The sequence below is a fragment of the Rhincodon typus genome, chromosome 33, assembly GCF_021869965.1.
Source record: "Rhincodon typus isolate 14 chromosome 33, sRhiTyp1.1, whole genome shotgun sequence".
Classification (NCBI taxonomy): domain Eukaryota; kingdom Metazoa; phylum Chordata; class Chondrichthyes; order Orectolobiformes; family Rhincodontidae; genus Rhincodon; species Rhincodon typus.
Window position 1 is genome coordinate 34,988,995 of NC_063364.1, and position 20,992 is coordinate 35,009,986.

The 20,992-nt window shown below is 39.7% G+C and overlaps 1 protein-coding gene across 7 annotated transcripts in view; it reads left to right on the plus strand.

The window, feature by feature from the left end:
* The window catches only part of LOC109915699 (signal peptide peptidase-like 2A), a 31,348-nt gene extending 11,909 nt beyond the window's left edge, over positions 1-19,439 (plus strand). For 2 of the 7 annotated variants that reach the window (XM_048615699.1, XM_020515360.2), the window contains 10 exons: positions 407-503; positions 1,704-1,805; positions 5,188-5,269; positions 5,798-5,872; positions 7,818-7,877; positions 9,253-9,352; positions 11,277-11,354; positions 14,678-14,838; positions 17,078-17,111; positions 18,641-19,439. In XM_048615699.1, the coding sequence (XP_048471656.1) occupies positions 407-503; positions 1,704-1,805; positions 5,188-5,269; positions 5,798-5,872; positions 7,818-7,877; positions 9,253-9,352; positions 11,277-11,354; positions 14,678-14,838; positions 17,078-17,111; positions 18,641-18,666 (815 nt within the window). In that variant the 3' untranslated portion in view covers positions 18,667-19,439. Of the gene's footprint in view, positions 1-406; positions 504-1,703; positions 1,806-5,187; positions 5,270-5,797; positions 5,873-7,817; positions 7,878-9,252; positions 9,353-11,276; positions 11,355-14,677; positions 14,839-17,077; positions 17,169-18,640 lie in introns of those variants that run through there. The other 5 variants (XM_048615698.1, XM_048615700.1, XM_048615697.1 and 2 more) reach the window with 4 other exon arrangements.
* Positions 19,440-20,992: the final 1,553 nt, after the last annotated feature.

A 20,992-nucleotide genomic window follows, 5' to 3' on the forward strand; every position in this document is an offset into this window, starting at 1 on the left:
TATTTCAGAACCCCCTTCCCCTCCCCCATTTCTGAAGAAGGGTCTAGGCCCGAAACGTCAGCTTTCCTGCCCCTCTGCTGCTTGGCCTGCTGTATTCATCCAGCTCTACGCCTTGTTACGTATAGAATCAGTATCCCTTGCCCTTACCGATGTCACTTTTTATTTTATCCTAGCTGCAGTTCACAGATCACCAGTTGGAGGCCCTTCCCTTGTCTGGACCACTGGTGCTGTCTGCTGGATCAACTTGATTGGTAGAAAGATTGGCACATTATTTATTTATTCATTCCACCATAGTGGTTCCTTGAGCACAGAAACAGCTTAAAAGTTGTTAACAAAATACCAAATGGCCATGTCATGTCATGTGCATGTGGAACCTTACTGTGCTTTCTCTTTTGTTTTTCTCCAGTGTACATGGTTATTGGCATCTTTGCTTTGGCTGCAGCTGTTAGTGTCTATAATTGTTTGGCTACACTATTGAAAAGAATCCCTTACTGGAAATGCAAGTAAGCTAGGACTTGTCCTTTGTTTAAAAGTTGTTTTATCTGATCACTTTAAATTTGTCCTTTTGTGTCTGTTCTCCCTAATGTACTATGTGGATCACTTACATCAGTGCAAATTGCAGTTGAAGGAAAAGAATCCGTTTAGTATGTGATAATATGTTAGTGTACACCTACTAAAGCAAAACTGGTGAGTCAATGCAGCATCATCCCAATGTTTTTTTATTGATGCTACAAAACGAACCGGGAGAATATTCACCTTGTTCTCCTGGACAGCATCCATGATAAATTTGGAAGTGTTTTCCAGTCATTAGTGGTAGGTTTTAGGTTTTAGGCATTACCCACTTGCTCCATTCTGTGACATGAAGTGATTGATGTAATCATCAAACTGGGAAGGAAGAACAAATAGAAACTGGATCAATTGTCTTCTTTCTATTTGGTAACTTAGGCAGAATGCCCTTTTGGCTATTCGGTCATACACTGCCTATTCCTGTGATGTAGGATTGTTGAAGTCAAATTTATTGACCAATGTCTTTCTGATATTTGGTGACCAGTATACCTAATAATTGGATTTCACTGCAAGTTGAAGTTTAAGAATGGGGGATTTATTGATAATCCCCAGGCTTGATCAGGTGATGGAGACAGTAAACTGTGTGCAGGTAGAGAGGAATTGTGTGGCATGCACACAGGCCATTAAGTTATAATAATGTTGCAGATGAAGTGGTCACTGACATGTTATACTGTTGCCTCACAGCACCAGGGACCCGGGTTTGATTCCACCCTAGGGTGACTGTCTGTGTGGAGTTTGCACATTCTCTCCGTGTCTGTGTGGGTTTCCTCTGGGTGCTCCGGTTTCCTGTCACAGTCCAAAGAAATGCAGGCTAAGTGGATTGTCCATGCTAAATTGCCCATAGTGTTCAGAGATGAGTGGTATGGGGAGGTTTGGGATGGGTCCTGGGTGGGATACTCTGAGGTTCAGTGTGGATTTGTTGGGCCGAAGGGCCTGTTTCCACACTGTAGGGAGTCTATGATCTATGATGATCTAAATGACAAAAGCAGAGTGGTTTGGGCTAACCTTTGTGCTTGAAGAAACTTTTCTTTAGTATTTGAAAGACTCAACACAGCACAAGTTTAGCTTTATTTTAAGCTTTAAACTTTTATCCTGCACAAATATATCTGAACATGTTGATCCTTTTCACATTTCAGGGCACCCTATGTTCAGAGAAGAATCGAAGTTCGTTTGGTGCTCCTTGCTTTGTTCTCTGTAACATTGTCTGCAATTTGGGTAGTGTATCGGAATGATGACAGGTAGGTATGAGCACCAAAGTTAGGAGTAGAAGTTAGCTATTTATCACTTCAAGCCTGCTTAGCCATTCAGTAAGATTGTGGCTGATCTGTTTGTGTTCTGAATTCCAATTTCCCATCTACTTCTGATAACCTATCATTCCCCTACTTAACAAAAATCTCCCCATGGTTGGCTTAAAAACGTTCTTTGCTCCTGCAACACCACCTTCTGAAGCAATTCCAAAGTTGCACAATCCTCCCGTGAAGAAAAAAACTCCTAATCCCTCTGGTAAAAGGGCAAACACAAATTTAAAAAATTACCATCTAGAAAAGGATTCAACTGCATGAGTAAATATCCTTTCCACATCCACCTTGTCAAGACTGTCAGGATCTTACAGATTTCGATCAAGTTGCCCCACCATGCTTCTAAACTCCAGTGGAAGCGAGCCCAGACTGCCCAACCTTTCCTTGAGGCAAACAGCTCATTCCAGGTATCAATCTAGTAAATGTCCTCAGAAACGCCTCCAATGCAATTATGTCTCTCCTTTATTATGGAGACCAAAACTGCACACAGTACTGGAGATGTGCTGTCACCAATGCCCTTTTATGATAGGCATAATATTCCTACTTTTATAGAGTCACAGACCACGGAAACAGACCCTCCAGTCCAACCAGTCCATGCTGAACATAATCCCAAATTAAACTAGTCCCACCTGCCTGCCCAGACCCATATCCCTCAACTTTTCCTAATCGTGTATTCTTTTAAACATTGTAATTGTACCCGCATCCACCACTTCCTCAGGAAACTCATTCCACATGTGAAGTACCCTCATGTCAGTTTTAAATCTTTCTCCTCGCACCTTAAAAATGTGATCCCTAGTCTTGAAATCCCCCATCCTAAGGAAAAGACAACTACAATTAACTTTATACCCCTCATTACTTTATAAACTTCGATAAGGTCGCCTCTCAACCTCGTACACTCCGGTGAAAAAGGTCCGAGCCTATCTAGCCTTACTTTATAACTCAAACCTTCCATACCCAGCAACGTTGTGGTAAATCTCTTGGGAACACACTCCAGCTTAATAATATCTTTCCAATGTTCAGTTTCTCTTGTAATAAAGGATATTATTCCATTATCGACCTTCATTTTGTGCTGTATCTACTAAGTAAAGTTTTGTGACTCATGCGCTCAAATACCTAAATCCTATGGCACCTCACAATTCTGCAGTTGTTCTGTTTAAATAATCCTTTTAATTCTTCCTGCCAAAATGGAAAACTTCATATTTTCCCTCGTCAGTCTGAATCTGCCAGATTTTTGCCCACCCACTCAAACTTCTCTATATCCATTTGCAACCTTGTTAACTCAAATCTGAGCCCATGAAACTGTACAGTGAGGGGATACAAGCTAGTTCATTTTGGATGAAATCTACGCCGAAAAGGTTGAATCTGTGTACAGTTGGTTTATGCAGTTGCCTAAAACCCACTGGAATTTCCATCACAAAAATAGAAATTGCTGGAGAAACTCAATTCTAAAGCAGGGTCACAAACTCTGTTTTCTCTCCACACATGCTGGCTGATGTGTTGTTTCTCCAGCAATTTGTTTTTGTTTCAGATTTCCAGCATCTGCAGTTCTTTATTTTATTTTGGATTTACCATCAGTTTGTAGTGGGCTTTTCTAAGACGTGGTAGTCCCCCAGGCCTGTAATTATCTTGCTGGTTTGAAGACAGAATTGGAAAAGTCAACATTGTGCCTGTTTTGCAGCATAGACACTGCCTCTTGGTGATCCAGATTACTGTTTAACCAAAGAGGGATATCTACATTCTGCATTGTTGCTGCCAGAAATTTGGTGCAGATGAGATTGCAATGTTTACTGCTGCCCAACATCGGGGGAAGGTAGCTGGGGAGCTAATGGCCTAGTGGTATTATCGTTGGACTATTATGCCGGAAACTCGGCTAATGTTCTGTAGACCTGAGTTCAAATCCTGCTATAGCAGATGGTGGAATTTGAATTTGGCAAAGAGTCTGGAAACAAAGGTCTAATGATGACAATGAACCCATTGTCAATTGTCAGGAAAAACCCAAATGGTTCACTAATGTCTTTTAGGGCAGGAAATCTGTCATCCTTACCTGGTCTGACCTCCACATGACTTCAGACCCACAGCAATTTGGTTGATTCTTAACTGCCTCCGGTGATACCTACATCCTGTGAGTGAATAAAATAAAGTGGTGTAGTTACTGAAGTTAAACTTATTGATCAATGCCTTTGTGATGTTTGGTGGCCTGTCAGCCTAATCAACTGGATTCCTGTCTTTCACTGCAATCTGAAGTTTAAGAATGAAACTTTCTTAATCCCCAAGGGTAGCGAAGCATTTCTCATCTATTGCTTCTAATTCTTCAAGAAGAGGGATGAAACAAAGCATTTAGTCTCCTTTATTCAAAACATTGGTGAGGTCTGCAGTATGCAGGGCTGTTGTCACAGTGATACTGTCTATACCTCCTGAGCGAAGTCGTCTGCGTTCGAGTCCCATTTGCACCAGAGCTGTGTATTAACAAATCTGAATAGGTTGTTGAAAAATTATGTTGAAGGGTAGCCTGATTAAGATGTGTCAGACACTCGGATGCTTTCAGGCTCCTGTGGTATGGTGGTAGAGTCATTACCTCTGAGACAGGAGACCAGGGTTCAGTCCCACCTGCGCCAGAGTTGTGTGGTAACATTTCTGAACAAGTTGATGAGAAAAATCTAAGTCCTTTTGGGTTTCAGGAGAATGTTTTATACTGTGAGCTGACTACCATAACAAGTCATTAAAGTGAATAGCAGTGTTACTATTAAGAGAAAGTTGGATAAATAAATGAAGAAAGAAAAAGAAGGATAGTTGATGAGATAAAGGTAGGGAAATATTCCTGTGGAGCATAATTACCTGCATCAGCCATTTGAGCTGAATGACCCAGGTTTGTGTTGTAAATACTGTGCAATTGTGCAGCTGAAATTGTCACTTGCTGTTTTCCTTGGAGAACCCACAAAGCAAACTTGCAGCTTGTCAAGTTGGGGTCTGTCCAGCATCAGGAAACATGCTGTGCTCAAATCAAATCAACTTTTTTTTCCTCTTTTATTGCTCCTGTCATTTATGTATAGCACAAGAACTGTATGTATTTTTCCTAACTTCCTACAAAACTCTGACATTTTAATTGAACACCTCAACATTTGTTGCTTGAGATTTGTAATCCTTTGTCTTTGGCAATTTGAAACTTTAAAGACTCTTAGCTTCTCCTAGCAAACTGTGGTAGTCTGAAGTGGATGCTCTTTACTTTTTCCAAAGGTTTTGTGTGTCTCGAACCTTACTGCACTGTTAGTGTGCGCTGTCTTAAATGTAGAACCATGAGTAAGTTCACTGTTTTGTGTTTTAGATGGGTTTGGATTCTACATGACTGTCTAGGAGTTGCCTTTTGCCTTAACTTCATGAAGACCCTGAAAATGCCTCACTTTAAGGTATGCTGTGATGTCATTGGGTAAGTATTATTTTCCTATGAAATTGAAATAAAAATTCTCAAGTCTAATTGTAGACTGGATACTGCGTAAATGTACACTTGTGCAACACAGGAAATAACTTCAACCTAAATTTACAATTACTTACACTTCAAAGCAAACACAAGGTCCCTAAAATCAGTTGGCAGCAATCTTGCAGGATTTCTTGAGAGTTTAACACCCCTGTTTCCACTCTGTATTTCACTCCACAGTGACTGACTCCTTTTTAGACTTTTGTGCCCCTGGACTTCTATTATTGGGCGACTGTACAGTTTTTAAGGCACTAAAATATACCTGCTTCTCTTAACTAAAATCTAACTAAAAATGGATGTAAATAAACAGGTCTCTACTTTCGCCAAGCTCTGAAGGATAATACCTGAAAAATTAATTTACAACTGTCTCCCTACCCAACACAAGAACAAAATATAAATTCGAGTGGTATGGTTCCTGGAAAAAGTAGTACATGTCAATATTCTTTCCTTGTTTTTACAGTCTTGTGTCATTTTGCTGGTGCTCCTCCTCATCTATGATGTGTTCTTTGTTTTCGTAACTCCATATTTCACAAAGGTAAGCTTATTTTCTACAATGAAAACACATTGCCATTCGTGCCTGAAATTTTAGCATTTCCATTGTGGGATATTTGTTCACCAAACTTTCAATTTAAATTTAAATTTAAATTCTTTTGGATTCTTGCTTGCAATGTTTAATGCTGAAGTGTTTCATTACTCTTATTACTCCTCCTTTGCTGAGACAGTGGTGTAGTGGTAATATCACAGCTCTTGTAATCCAGAGGTTCAAGCTAATATTCAGGGGACAGTGGTTCAAATCCCACCACAGCAACTAGTAGAAAGTAAATTCAGTTATAAGGAATTGGAATTGGTCTCTGTAATGGTGACCATTTAACCATTGTTGGTTATCTTAAAAGTCAGTTTGGTTCACTGCCTTTTTAGAGAAGGAAATCTACATCCCTAACCTACACGTGACTACAGACCTAGAACAATGTGGTTGATGTTGAGCTGGCCTCTAAAATGACTGAGTGAGCCACTCGGTTCAAGGGCAGATTACGCCCTGCCAGTGGTGCCCGCATTCTATGAAAGGAGAGAAAACTATTAAAGGGGATCATGGACAGTACACAAACATTGAACAGTATGGTACTGAAAGATGCTTCGTACACGAGTGCCTGTTAGAGCAGTCCAGTTACTTGCAATGCTCGTGTTATCCCCTCCATTTGTTGTAATTTCATACTTTCATGTTCATATTTAATCACTTTTTTGAAATTTGTTACTGAGTCCATCATCAGGAAAACACAATACTTGGGTCACTTCTGGTTCTGTTGCCAATCACGATAAATCAATGTTTTCTCAGTGTATCCAAATTTACCATCTGATTTTTTTTTTAAACCACTTCCTCTGAGAACAGCCCAGTGCCTCCACTCAATCCAGACTGTCCCTCTTTCCTGGAACTATTCCTGCACATCTTTTCTGCACATTTTTCCCGGCCTCAGATTATTCCAGTTTTTGAAATTGAATACAATGGAGTCATAGAATCCTTAGTGTGGAAAGAGGCCATTTGGCCCATCAAGTTCACTGACCATCCAAAGAGCATTTTGCCCAAACCCACCGTTCATCCTGTCCTTGTAACCCTGCATTTCCCATGGCTAATCCACCTTGCCTGCACAATGCTGGACACTGGGCAATTTTGCGTGGCCAGTCTACCCACCTGCACATTTTTGGACTGTGGGAGGAAACTGGAGCACCCAGAGGAAACCCATGCAGACAAATGGAGAATGTGCAAACTCCACACAGACAATTGTACTTTTATTTTCAAATCCAGGATCATCATCTGCTTTTTCAACCTCTTGTGACTTATTCTGATTTCTCTCCCTTTTAAAATTGCACAGTCCTAGTTTCTGTTGCCTTTCCTCATTTCTCTTGTTCCTCCTCCCAAAATGTATCACTTCATGAAATATTCAGGACTGAATTTACAATTTATGGTCCAAACAAAGTCTCTTTTTGAATAGTTATCTTAATTTTTCTGCATAAATATTATTTTGCTTTATTTGGTCTATAGTGATCAGTTAAAGCAAATGGAAGAACCAAAAGCAATTAATCTTGACTGCTTTCTGTGTATCTGCTAACAACTGAATTTCAAACAGATTATTAATGAAATTGCAGTGCCTGTTTTGTTATGTTGAAGAGGTTTAAATATTGATTCCACCAAATTGAATTTTCTGACATTTCAGCTAGCACCTTTAGTTGTAAGTTACTTGGTATATGCACCCAATGCATGGAGCCAGAGAAAATCAGCACAGGTGATCTTTAATGGAGTTGAGCAAATGTAGATTTCTTTCTCCAGCAAGATGAAATGTTTTTCAATTGGTTGGCTAAGAGTGATGTCAGGAGACTAGAAAAAAAATTACCTGCCTGTGTGCTGGTCGGTAGAAATGAACAAATTGATAAATAAGTACAAAATGGTTGATGCAGTTAAAATAGAATTATTTATTTCCTTTCAGAATCATGAGAGCATTATGGTCGAGGTAGCTGCTGGATCTGGATCTACTGGTGGTGAAAAGGTGAAATTGAAACTAAAAGCTAAATGCCATGGGTTAAACTCGGTGCTTTACTAACAAACTGCAGAACTGCTAGGGTTTCAGATTCTCTGATGTAACAAATATTGGGTTTGATTCTAGAAGACTGGAAACTACCTAATGGGACTGGCTGTTGAACCAATGGCTCACAATGAGAAAATAAGAACTGTATTTGTATCCATTAAAGTTGGAATTATGTTGGGCAGAATTAATTGCTCATTCTTTTTTGGCTTTCATTTATAACCTTTCACAAGTTTGACCTCCCAACTAGCAGATGTTACTGATCGGATAAAAACTACAAGATACGTGTGACTGTGCGCTAGCTTGAGTTTCCACCTGAGGGCAGGTGGAAAGAGATGAATGTTGCTGTCTGAGGTCTGAATTTAAAGATTCCCAGGTCAGCAGCTAAAGGGAACAGTGTTATGCGTCCCTCTGTATTTTTTTTCATCCATACATGGAATGGTGAGCATCACTGGCTAGGCAGCACTTATTTCCCATTCCTAATGGTCCTTGCAAAGATGGTGGTGTATGCCACTTTTAACTACTGCAGTCCACATAGTGTAGGGACACGCACAATGCCATTAAGGATGGAGCTCCAGGATTTTGACCCAGCAATATGGAAATATAGCATCGTTCCTTCAATGTCTAGTTGGTGAGTGCTTGGAGGGGAACCTGCAGGTGACAGTGTTCTGTTTCTGTTGCTCTTGTCCTCCTTGCTGCAGTTGTTGTGGGTTTGGAAGTTATTGTCAAAGAGACTTAGCTAAGTTCCCGCAATGCAGCTTGTATATGGTACATGCTGTTGTCACTGTGTATCAGTAATGGAGGGAATATTGATGGTAAGAGAGAGGATATTTAAAGTGATGGGTGTAGTGCCAATCAAGTAGGCTGCTTTGTCCTGGGTGGTGTCAAGCTGCTTGAGTGTTGTTGGGGCTGCACCCATCCAGGCAAATGGGGAGTATTCCCTCACACTCCTGACTTGTACCTTGTGGATGGTGGGAGTCAGGAGGTGAGTTGTTTGAAAGCCTGTAGGGCCTCGTGATGCCCAGTTTTGAATTTTTGTTCACGGTCTTATCTTTTGCCTATCTGTCTGTCATGCTCTGATTGAACTGTTGCAGTTCTGATGTTGGCAATGAACTGTACCCATATTCATTATAAGCCATTATTGGGACACACATGTCTGCAGCTTCCTGGTTGTGAATTTCATACCATTGTGCACAGATTACACACTTAAGCACAACAAATACTGGAGTTTCTTTTACACTTTTGAAAGTGTCACAATTAACACTTCACTCCCTCCGTGCTGTAGTTAGAGTACTAATGAATACCTGTGGTGTACTAACCACAATTATGTTTCTTGTAGTTGCCTGTGGTTATCAGAGTACCAAGATTGGTGTCATCTGTTGTGACTTTGTGTGGAATGTCATTTTCTATACTGGGATTTGGGGATATTATTGTTCCAGGTGAGTAAAAATATTTCTGCATTTCTCCATCCCTGCAATGACTTGATAACTGGGATATTGCAAACCTGTGAACTGTTACAAATTACAGAGTTCCACAATCTGTACGGTGTGGGAAATTTTCTAGCTATTTATTTCAATCTGCTTGACTAGGCTAAGATGTATATTACAAGGCTATTGCACGTCAGTTGTGTATTAAAAATGAACTGATTTTAACTAAGTAAAAGACTCCTATAAAGCAGCAGCAAACTTCTAAAAACTGTTTCTTTTTCAAGAAACATTGCTCATATATGAAGATGGACTTTGTCTTCTGCAAGTTGGGGGCAGGCAGGCTTTTAAAATACATTTTAGAGCTTTTTTTCATCCCATATCCCAGTGTGACCATTTTTTCCACAAGCTTATCCCCACCCAGCTCGCTAATGAAGTTCTGCTTGTTTTATATTGAGCAGTGGCTAGGTTTGAAATGCCACCTTAAATCGAGATTTAATTAATTGCACTTCAGTATTAACACTCAATAGGAACTATGAATTCATGTGATTTTTCAGTGTCAATTAACATGTACAACAAGGTTTATTTATGCAATGCCTGTTACTAAAGGGAAAATAATCAATGGTTTAAGTAGTTGGGGTGGAATATGGATATTGATCAAGGGAAGAAGGAATAGGGAACTGAAGCACTGAATTTGGAAAGCTTTTAGAGGTGAAGTGAGTGTGCACCACAATGTGGGGATTGGGATGATAGGTTGAAAGCTTATCTGCCAAATAGGAAATAGTGATTGATTCAAAACTTTAGGAATATGGATATATACATATGAAATAAGCGCAGAGGTAGGCCATTGAATGGTCAAACAGACTCAGTAAAATCATAGCTGACCTGCATTCCCATCTACGCCCAATAACCTTTGCCTCTTGGCTAACTCGAATCTGTCCACCTCTGCCTTCTGAGGCAAAGAGATTTTGAAAGTCGCATAACCCTCAAAGTTTTCCTTATCTCTGTCCTGAAAGGATGACTCCTGATTTTAAAACTGTCCCCTAATTGCCTGCAAAAGGGAACATCCTTTCCATGTCAAGACCATATAGAATCTTAAACGTTTCAATCAAGTCACCCCAGTGGAAGTAAACCTAGCCGAGCCAATCTTTCCCTAAAGGACAACCCACTCATTCCAGCTATCAATTTAGTAAAACTCTAAACAGCCCCTGCCTCCCTTTTTCAGAGATGGCTTCACCAATGCCCTGCATAACTAAAACAACATCCTCTTTATGTTGATTCCTGTCAAAGGACAGTATTCCATTAATCTTGGTTTTTTTTTGTGCCATACCTGCTGCACCATTTCAATAACGGCTGATCATGCAACTCCGTACATTGTTACCACTTTCTCCTCGTACCTTTTGATTCCTTAGCCCTAAGAACCACATCTAATTCCCTATTCAATATTTTGGCCTGAACTACTTTCTGTGGAAGGGAATTCCACAAGATCACCAGACATTGGCTGAAGAAATTTCTCCTCACTTCAGTCCTAAATGGTAATATTCTGTATCCTTCAGCTGTGACTCCTGGTTTCTACACTTGATCCCTTGCTGTCACTATTTAACTTGGAAAGATAGTGGCCTACTGAGGATGTAGTCATGCAGAGGGTTGGTCCATGTTATGGGGTCACATTCTACACTGTCGGAAATGCACTGCAAATTCCGAACAAACTAAAGGTTGGAATGCAGCAAAATAAGCATCAAAAATGAAGGGCATGTGCTTAGCATGGGTTATATCTAAATACTGAGCTGCAAATTTTGGCAGTCTGCTTTCTGACTTTGTAGAGGAAATCACACTTAAACAACAATGTTGAAAATTTGAGCTGTGAATTTTGTATATTGAATATAATGATACTTGTAATTTTCGCTCCAGTTTTGACATTACTCTGTTCTCTTTACAGGATTACTGGTTGCTTATTGTCGAAGATTTGATTTGCAGACTAACACCTCCAACATCTATTTTATTTTGTGCACTATAGGTAAAATACTCTAAACAAATTATGTGACTAAGAAAATAGTTGACATTAAATGCATACTCATAAATAATTTGAGGGTCATGAAATGACAGTAAATTACTGTTCCAAAGTCACATCTGCATCATGGTGAGAACTATATTCTTTTGAAGGAGGGAGGAAAAAAGAAGTGAGGAAGTCTTTTATTTTAGCCTAAACTAAACTGGATCTAGTGTAGTTGGTATGACAGACAGGGAAAAAATATTGTAGTTATGCTTTCAAATCAAATCCTTTTGCTTGCTTAACTGCATATTGCAGCTGAATCAAAGGTGGTAATATGAGTTACTACTTGAGTCATGAGGAACTTGCCATCAGAGATATAACCATTGAATGAAGGCTAGTGGAAGAGAACTAGGTTTTGATCCATGGTGCACTGGCATCAGTACAAGGGAAAGAATATGTTCTGCCATTGGGATAGCATTCACATGAGCTACATTAGGATCAATGTGCTGATGAATTATGTAACTAAGGCTGTAAAAAGGGCTTTAACCCAAAGAGTTTGGTTGGGGAGGGGTTAATAATTTGTATGAAATGACCAAATGTAGCCAAATTTGCTGCTCACACCTGGAAGGAAAGCAAGTAGAGGGGAAAAAGCTCTGCAGAGGGATAAAGGCAGCCTTGGTGGGTTAGCAGATGGAGTGTCATGTGGGAAGATGTGAAAACTTTTGACAGGAAGAATAAAAAGCCCAACGCAATGTAAATCAAGAAAGGTTGTAGTACTTGTATATCTATGCACTTGTGCCTGAATCAGACATGTCAGCAGGCAGGTTTCGTGAGTTCTGCTATAATGCATGTTCCAGCAACATGAATTGACTATAAAATTGACAGATATGGGAGTGCTATTTCTAAAACGTGAACGTGTTGGCTATGACGCAATTCAAATCAAGTAGATGTCTTGCTGTGAGGAGCCCTTTGCTAATGACACCTACAGTGTACTTGTACAATGCTATGATTCTGAGTTGCAGAGAAATTCTCCATTTCAGCCTTCATTAAAACTGAAAAGTAAGAAGCTAGCAGGTTTATCATCAATAAAAGTAGGGTGTATGGGTGGATGAAAGTATATTTAACTTACCTTGAAAGGATTGCTGAAGGAGTCTGAGTTGCTGTAGCAACATACACATGTGTCGTGGTCTGAAAGTATGGATAGTAGTGGTAGAGTCTGCAATGTTATGTTAGTAACACAGCTGACCAGGAATCTCTCCAGTCTTAGTCTTCTACTGGCAGTGTTGGAAGAATTTGCCAATTGATACTCAATCTTTTTAGTCACGTTGTGAATGCACATTCCCTGGCCACTGAGTTCTGAGGCAGGACTTGAACCTAGATCTTCTTGCGTACAAAGACTTAGACCTTTCACAATCTCAGGATGTTACAAAGAGCTTGGCAGCCACTAAGGTATTTTTGTAGTGCAGTCTTTGTGGAAAATACACCAGCTAATTATCATATAACATGCTCCCACAAGCAATAATGTGATAATGACCAGACAATCTGTCATTGTGTTGCTGACTAAGGGATAAGTATTGACCAGGACACCTGGGTAACTGTCCTGCACTTTTTGGAAATAGTGAGACAATTGTATCAATCCGAGAAGGAGCTGTGAAGTTGCTGTCACAGTCGGACCAACCTGTCTGAACAGCTGCTGATATATTGCTATTCTTTTGTGTTACGCTTTTTTGGTGGTCTGCCCCTAACCCCACTTTTCCCATGGACCCAGTTATCTATATAGCGCGATTTTCTATAATACGATGTTGCGCTGGAACACAACTATTGTGTTATAGCAGAGCCCCCTGTAATTAGGAAGATAGGTGAAGTGTCGATATTTATCGCAATGAGGAGGGTGGGAGGGAAGTAAAATATAAAAATAGGGAAATCCTGCAACAGCTTCACAGGACATTGGTGAAACTTCACCCAAAATACATTGCACAGTTTTCTAGCCTCCTTACTTGACAGATTATAATTGCATCAGAAGCCTTTCAGAGAAGGCTTACCTAGTTGTTTCCAGAAATGAAGGAGAGATATAACTTGGGCCTGTACTCATTTAAGTTTAGAAGAATGAGAGGATGTTTTAACAAAACAATGTTTTGAAAGCCGAACCAGCTCAATAGGCCAAACTGTTGCATGTGATCTTGGTGGCATCTAAATGCTGTATTTGCCTAATTTCAAATTTATTTCTTACTGCAATAAGATGAACGATGAGCTGATCTGCTGTTGGTGATGGGTGATGGAGAAATATGAAGTGGAATGTTATGCCTTAGCATCTTGTCTGCAGTTCCTGCGTTCTGCTTATCCAAAGGATGAAATCTCAAATGCCCTTAGTTTTGGGTATCCTGGGCTTCAACCCTTATCAGCAACCTTTGCAGTTTGGGGTTCCCTATGTTACCAATTGATCAGAATTCTTTTGTCATTTCTAAAATATTTGAAGGCTATTTGTGTGTGGGGACCAGGAATACAGAAAGGAAAATGTTTCAATGACACCAAGTTATGGTTTTTCCTTTGTGCCCAAGACTGACATGCAAGAAATCAAATTTGGGAAATATCTATGTATACAACAGGAGAGGAGGGTGTTGATTGGTTGGTATGGAGGTGGGGTAGGAACTGTTAATTGACAATATCGGGGTGGGGTAGAGGGGACATGGATGACCAGCCTCTCCAAGGGGAGAGGTCTGTTACCAGGAGGCACAGATTTAAGGTGACTGGTCGAAGGATTATAGGGGCGTGAGGAAAAGTGTTTTGCTCCGGGTTGTGTCTGGAAGGGTCATGAAGACAGCCAATCCTTGCAGCATCCCTATGGGAATATCCTGACCAATCAGTCTCTCCACACTGTCTGAGTTTGTTTGGCTAATTAACATTGCCAATGCCACAAATAATAGTTTGTGCTGCATCTGTATACCACTATGGTGTAACCAATCATTACTCTTTTCTCTTGCTGTTTAAATTGGTATTCCCTTTCTACGTTTGATTTCTTGCCCCTTCCAGTCCTGATGCATGTGGGTCCCTTCCTGTAAAGGAAAGAACATTGCTACAATGTGCCATGTCTATTCCTGCCATATAGACACCAACTTGAAAAGTGGATCCTGTTTCTATTTTGGAAACTGATTTTCTAAACAGAAAGGAGTGCGATTTCCTGATTGTCACCCTTGTTTGCTAAGTGCAGGCTCTCACACTCAACCCTTTCAAGTTGTTGAGAAACTTAAAGTTCACTTAAAATAGATTTGACCAATATCTGTAATTTTTATTGTTGATAGATTATTGAAGTGCAAGGTAATGTTTAATATTGTTGTTTCATTTTACAGCTTATGCGGTTGGCATGATTTTGACATTTATTGTTCTGATTCTAACAAAGATGGCACAGCCAGCCTTGCTCTACTTGGTGCCTTGTATCCTTGTCACTTGTGCAGTGACTGCCTGGAGTCGAAAGGAAATGAAAACATTTTGGGCAGGAAGTGATTATGAGGTTAGCAGAATTCCTTAACTCCTCTTTCTATACATTTTTGTATAGAATATAATTAAACTTTTAATTATGGAAACACTTGTCTGAGTGTGTGCGGTAATGAGTCCTCCTTGTGTTTTTACATTTTCCAAATTGTTTTATTTTGCACTTCAGATCAGACATATGCCCCTCCTCACCCCAGCTGATGGAAATTCTCCCTCACTACTGGGAATTTGTTTTCCATAGACTTCCCTCTGAAACAAGAGGCCAGTGTTTATTTGCATGTTTTAGAAGGGTGCTGAAAGATACATCAGATGAGTAGACCCACTGCTTCAAGGTGGGACGTGGTGTCACTAGACTATTAACTCAGGGGTCCAGGCTAGTGTTCTGAAGGTTTGTTTGGGTTCAAATCTCACTTTAGCAGCCGGAATTCAAATTCAAATTCAGTCAATAAATTTTAGTAATGATGGTCATGAGACTAATGTTGATTTGTATGGCCAAAATCCACTGGATTCCCCAAATCCCTTTTTAAACAAACCTGCAGACCTTTCCTGGCCTGATCTACGTGTGACTTTAGACTTGCAGCAGTATGGTTGACTTTTATCTGCCCTCTGAGAATATCTAGCAAGATCTATCAAACTGCTGCAGAAAAATGAAAAAGGAATACAGCTGGTGGTTTGAGAAATTAGAAATGTACAGCACGGAGAACAGGCCCTTCGACCCAAAATGTAGTGACAAAACATTAATGCCAAATTAAACTAATCTCTCCTGCTTGCCCTTGGTCCAAATTCCTCGATTCCTTGCATATTCATGTTTATCTAAAAGTCCCTTAAACACCCCTATGATGTCTGCCTCCACCACCACACCTGGCAGTGCGTTCCAGATTCCTACCATTCTGTTTTTAAACAAAAACGTACCCCTCGCATTCCCTAGAGAACACGCCCACACACCTCGCTCTCGCTCACGCTCACTGCATTAAATGCACACCCTCTAGTATTGGACCTTGCATCTCCGGGGGAAACGGGTGAACCTCTTCTGCACTCTCTCAAGCCTCCAAATCCTTCTTGCAATGTAGAGAGCAGCAAGTGTGGCCTAACTAAAGCCTATATGACATCCTGACTCTTGTACTTCATTCCCCAACCAATGAAGGCAAGCATGCCATATGCTGCCTTTACCACCCTATCCACTTGCATGGCCACTCTCAGGGAGTTATGGACTGGAACACCAAGATCCTTCTGTACATCAATGCTGTTCAGAGTCCTGCCATGAACTGTATACTTTTCCTTAATGTTTGATCTCCCAAAGTGCAGCACCTCACACTTACCCGGATTAAACTCCATCTGCCACTTTTCTGCCTGTAACTGCAACTGAGCTATGTCCTGCTGTATCCTTTGACAACCTTCTACACTACCAATCTTTGTAATGTCAGCAAACTTACTAACCCACCCATCTACATTTTCATCCAAATCATTTTATATACATCACAAACAGTGGCGATCCCAGTATGGATCCTTGTGGAACACCGCTAGTTGTGGACCTCCAGCCGGAAAACCTCCCTTCCACCACTACCCTCTGTCTTCAATGGTCAGGCCAATTCTGAATCCATGTGGCCAAGCCACTGTGGATCCCATGCGTCTTAATCTTCTGAATGAACCTACCAAGAGGGACTTGTCAAAACCTTTACTAAAATCCATTTAGACAACATCTATTGCTCTACCCTCGTTGATCACCTTTGTCATCTCAAAAAAATTCAATCAAGTTAGTAAGACGTGACCTGCCCGGCACAAAGCAGATGATGGCTCAACATTACCTCCTTAAGGGCAACTGGGGATGCGCAACAAATTTTGTCCACAGTTCAGAGATGAAAAGACCATCTTTACATCTGGATTAGATTGATGGGATGAAAAATTAACTTGGCAGAATCTTGCCAATTTCTTGGTCATTGGCTACTTTCAAGTAGGTGTGAATGCATAGGGTATTTGGTTTCAATCTCATTAATTGTGTAGGGAAGGCTGTTAATATTCTATAATAGAATTGGGTGCTACTCTTGGTACTACTCAGTTTAAATATATAATTGCTCAGCATGTTGTTCAGTCCAAATCCTGTTTTCAACCACTATGATAGAATGGGACTCACTGCATCCAAAATGTCCTGGCATTCTAGGTGAAATATTTGATGAATGGTTGAGAGTTCTGAATATTTGGACAGCACTGTGGTGTGGAAATGGGGTCACTGAAAAATAATTTGCACCTGATCTCTCTAGGTTTTGGACGTCACCAGTGATGCTTTATTACAAGGTGTGATATACTGGTAATATTTACAGTAATTAAGCTATCTGCTTCATCAACATGAAGGTGCTTATAACCGGATTCTCTAGTTCTCTGCTAAATATTATTCTATTTATTTTTGTTGAAGGATCATTATCTCCGCTTCAGTTCTGACTAATAAACTTACATTCTGTATTACCAAACCTTTTCTGTTTACTTGGATGTGGTTAATTGTAATTCCATTTCTGATCTGTTGAACGTGCAACTGTTGAGTCACTTTTGGTGAAAGGAGCAAGTAGAATTGGTACCATTGCCTAAATAGGATTATGGTGTTCATTCTGACCATTTGGTAAATTCCTTTAGTTGAAAACTTCAAGCCTTTGGAACCTGTAATGAATTCGGACTGCTGCAGGAAAAAGTAGACATAGTGATACTTGCCTTAAGGGAACATTTTGGCAATGTCAAGTCAGCACAGTCTTACCAGACCATAGGGCTCTCCTGGAGACAGATGTTAAATCTGATCATCACCAAGCCTCTGGCAAGGGGAGAAGTTGACAACTTCATGGTAACCTCAGCTGGTGTGGAAATTGAACCCATGCTGTCAGCAACAATCTGCATCACAAATCCAGCCATCTTGAATACCCACAATTTTTATTGGAGATCATGCTAGGCACGCAAGTCTCTTTTCAATTAAACTGGGAGTACCTGGGACCTAAACTGTATCCCAAATGTTGCCTTCATTGTGCTGCTTTGCTCTGGGAATGTAGGTGATGTCTCTATCCTGGATGGACAACAGTGAAGCCATTGGGCTTTGTTCATGTTGTCAGCCCACACACATTCATAACTTCTTGCGGTAGAATTGGAGCTCACTAACTTTGATATACTGTCTCAGCGACCACAACTTAATACACTTTCAAAGCCTGTCCTACTCCAGTCTTAATTTGAATCAAGTTGTAAATTTTCCATAGAATCAAGCCATGTTCATTTAATGTCCCTATCTTAGTATTTGCTTACTTAATCCAGTAATATTTCAGATTTTGAGCTACATGGCTTGTTTGTGTTGCAAAGTCTGGTTTATATAGAAATAGCTTTTGATATTCAGAGTTGGACAGAGTTTTGAGATTCTCTCGTTAGAATCCCTTTGGTAATTATCAGACAAAGCCAATGACTGGTACTGTAGCATTTATCTTGTGAAAGTAGAACAAGCTGAGAAAGTTATTTGAGTGGGGTGCTGCTTGCTCTACCCTTTCTGCAAGCACTTTTTTTCAAACTGAAGAGTCTCCGGAATCTTGTTCTTAAGTATTTACAAAAATATGACTGTGATGGTGTATTTCTCAGGAACTATTTCTAAATCAAAATCGAAAGTACCTGTTTCCATCTTGCTCCAAACTTACTGTGAACAGAATTTTTCTAAAGTTAGTTCACATTTTCGGTCTTTGTGGTAAGTTGCTTTAGAGAATTTGAAAGGCAAAGATATTATTTTTGAAAACTTTGTTGGAATATGAGCTGAATGTTGCTGTTCCTTCCCTAATTCATTGGCTTCTTTTCTCCCCCCTCAGATGATGAACCAAGTTGGTACGAGTGAGGAGGCAGTTGAGACTCACTGAGCCAGTGTCTGAATATTGCTTAAAAAAAAAAGTTGCTTTCTTGTATTCTAGTTTCCTTTAGAAAAATATTCTAATACCAGCATCTGATAACTGATGGCCAATAGGGTATCCTGACAATTTCTCTGATATGCACAAACTTCTACACTTGAACATTTTTTTATTTTGTAATTACTAATTTGCTGAAGATTTTCTTTTAATTGAATCTTTGAACTGATCATGCACTTTAACTACTTTGGTAACATTGCTAGATGTACTTCGTAATTTCTAAATCATAAAGGATGCTTAAAATATTTGGTCACATCTTTCTGTTGTTGATGGGTGGCATGTCTGTGAGAGAAACCAAGTGCCTTGCATATCACCACCCTGTGAAGATGATCAGGGCAGTATCATGAGACTGGAAATTTTCCCTTAAAGTGACAGTTTATTTTAACACCTTTTTGTTCATATTTTCTCAATTTTCTCATTTCTGTGGTGGCAGAAATTCTTCAATTTTGCCCGAGTTCTTCAGACAGGTTTGACCAAAGAATATTTTGAATGCTTGTTTGAATTGAGGGGTGATCACATTAATGTGATGCTGTGTAATGTCTGATTTATAGCTAATTTTGATTATTGAAATGCATTCTGTGAAACAGGGTGTGTTAATGTTTATAAAGGAATTGTAATCCTTAACTGTGCACTGCTGCACATGGACTGGAAAAACATGTAACTATGCAAAAAATTACAGTTTATTATTAAATAATTTAGAAACAAATCTGTTCTGGTCAATTTGTCTTGTCTTGTTCTGTGTTTTTGTCCAATTTCTGTTTCTAAATCAGTGATTGGATGTCTCTAAGATTTTTTTAAAAAATGTTGGTTGTTGATTTGGGTGACAATGGCAGAAATTGCAGTTGCATTTTCAGCTGACTGCAACACAGTGCACCTTTTACATTCGTGAAGAGAGCACCTCTGGTAAGGGAGAATCAACAGTGAGCATCTTGGAGAAAGCATTTTCGTTGAGATTTGGTTCAGGTCATGCTCCGAGACATAAGCAACAGTATTTTCTGATCACCCAGCTATTCACACCATTACTCAATCAATGGAAATTTTCCAAATGTTTTAACAATGTATTATGAAGCTTGTCCTGAAATCTCAATTAAGAATTTCCTTTTAATTAAAGCTATTCACATCTTAATTACTGCATAAGTAGCCAGATTTTGCTGCAGACTGATTTGATCTTGAGCAATGGAAGACAATTGTGTGGGGAAATCTGGCTCCTCTGTCTGAATTGGATAGAATCTATTAAAGATCTGCATTATATTAAATGAATATATGAATCTGGAACACTAGCTAGGAACTGATAGAGCAACATCAGAGGAGCAGGAAAGTTGACGTTTCAGGTCGGGAGCCTTCAGAAAACGGGAGCCAAAAGGGTCCCGATCCGAAACATCAATTTTCCTGGCCTGCTGTGTTCTTCCAGCTCCACACTGACTATCTCTGACTCCAGCATCGGCAGTTTTTGCTATCTCTAATAGTGAAAGGTCAATTTTTGGATGTGTATTGGGAAGGATATTATGAAAGAAAGACAAATGTGGAAGAACTTTGTGAATGGAGTACAGGAAATAAACCTTTTTGATTCTTCTTTATTTTCTATTGGATGAATAAGCTAACATGGTCTCTTGTATGCAAGTGCTTGTCTCCAGATTGAGGCTGCCATGTAAACTTAAAAACTAGTGTAAATTAGCACAATCACTCTAGTGCATTTCCATCAAAGACAGTAACTGGAAGTTGCTATCTATATGTTCTAGGTTATGATTAATAATAAAACTCCTTTAAGTAACTGAAATATATTATTGAGTTTGCTGTCCTGTTTATGGGGGAGTCATCTTTGAAGTAATTTTTTTACTGTTAAAATGGATGTTGTGTATTTATAATTTGTCCAGCAGAGGTCTCTAGGAGCACTTAACATCCAAACCTTGTTTTGAAACTGAAATAGGATTTGCTGATACAGACTCTTTGACTACTAGCCAAACAAGATATCAGCTTGGTGCTGTTTGGAAAAAGGTGCAGAAAATATACTGATGGATGAAAGTCAATTGTGTGCGCAACTATTTAGTGGCTAGAGGCTTTGCAAAAATGTGGGGTACTGTAAGAGACTTGCTCTCTGACAGCCTTGCTGTCATTGTATTTAAGACACCAGTTAGTCTATCCAGTTCTAATGAAGGGTTACAAATCTGAAACATTAACTCCATTTCTTTCTCCACAGATGCTGCCTAGCTTGACAAACCTTGTCTTCAGCATAAATATCAGTTTTCCTAGCTGTTTTCA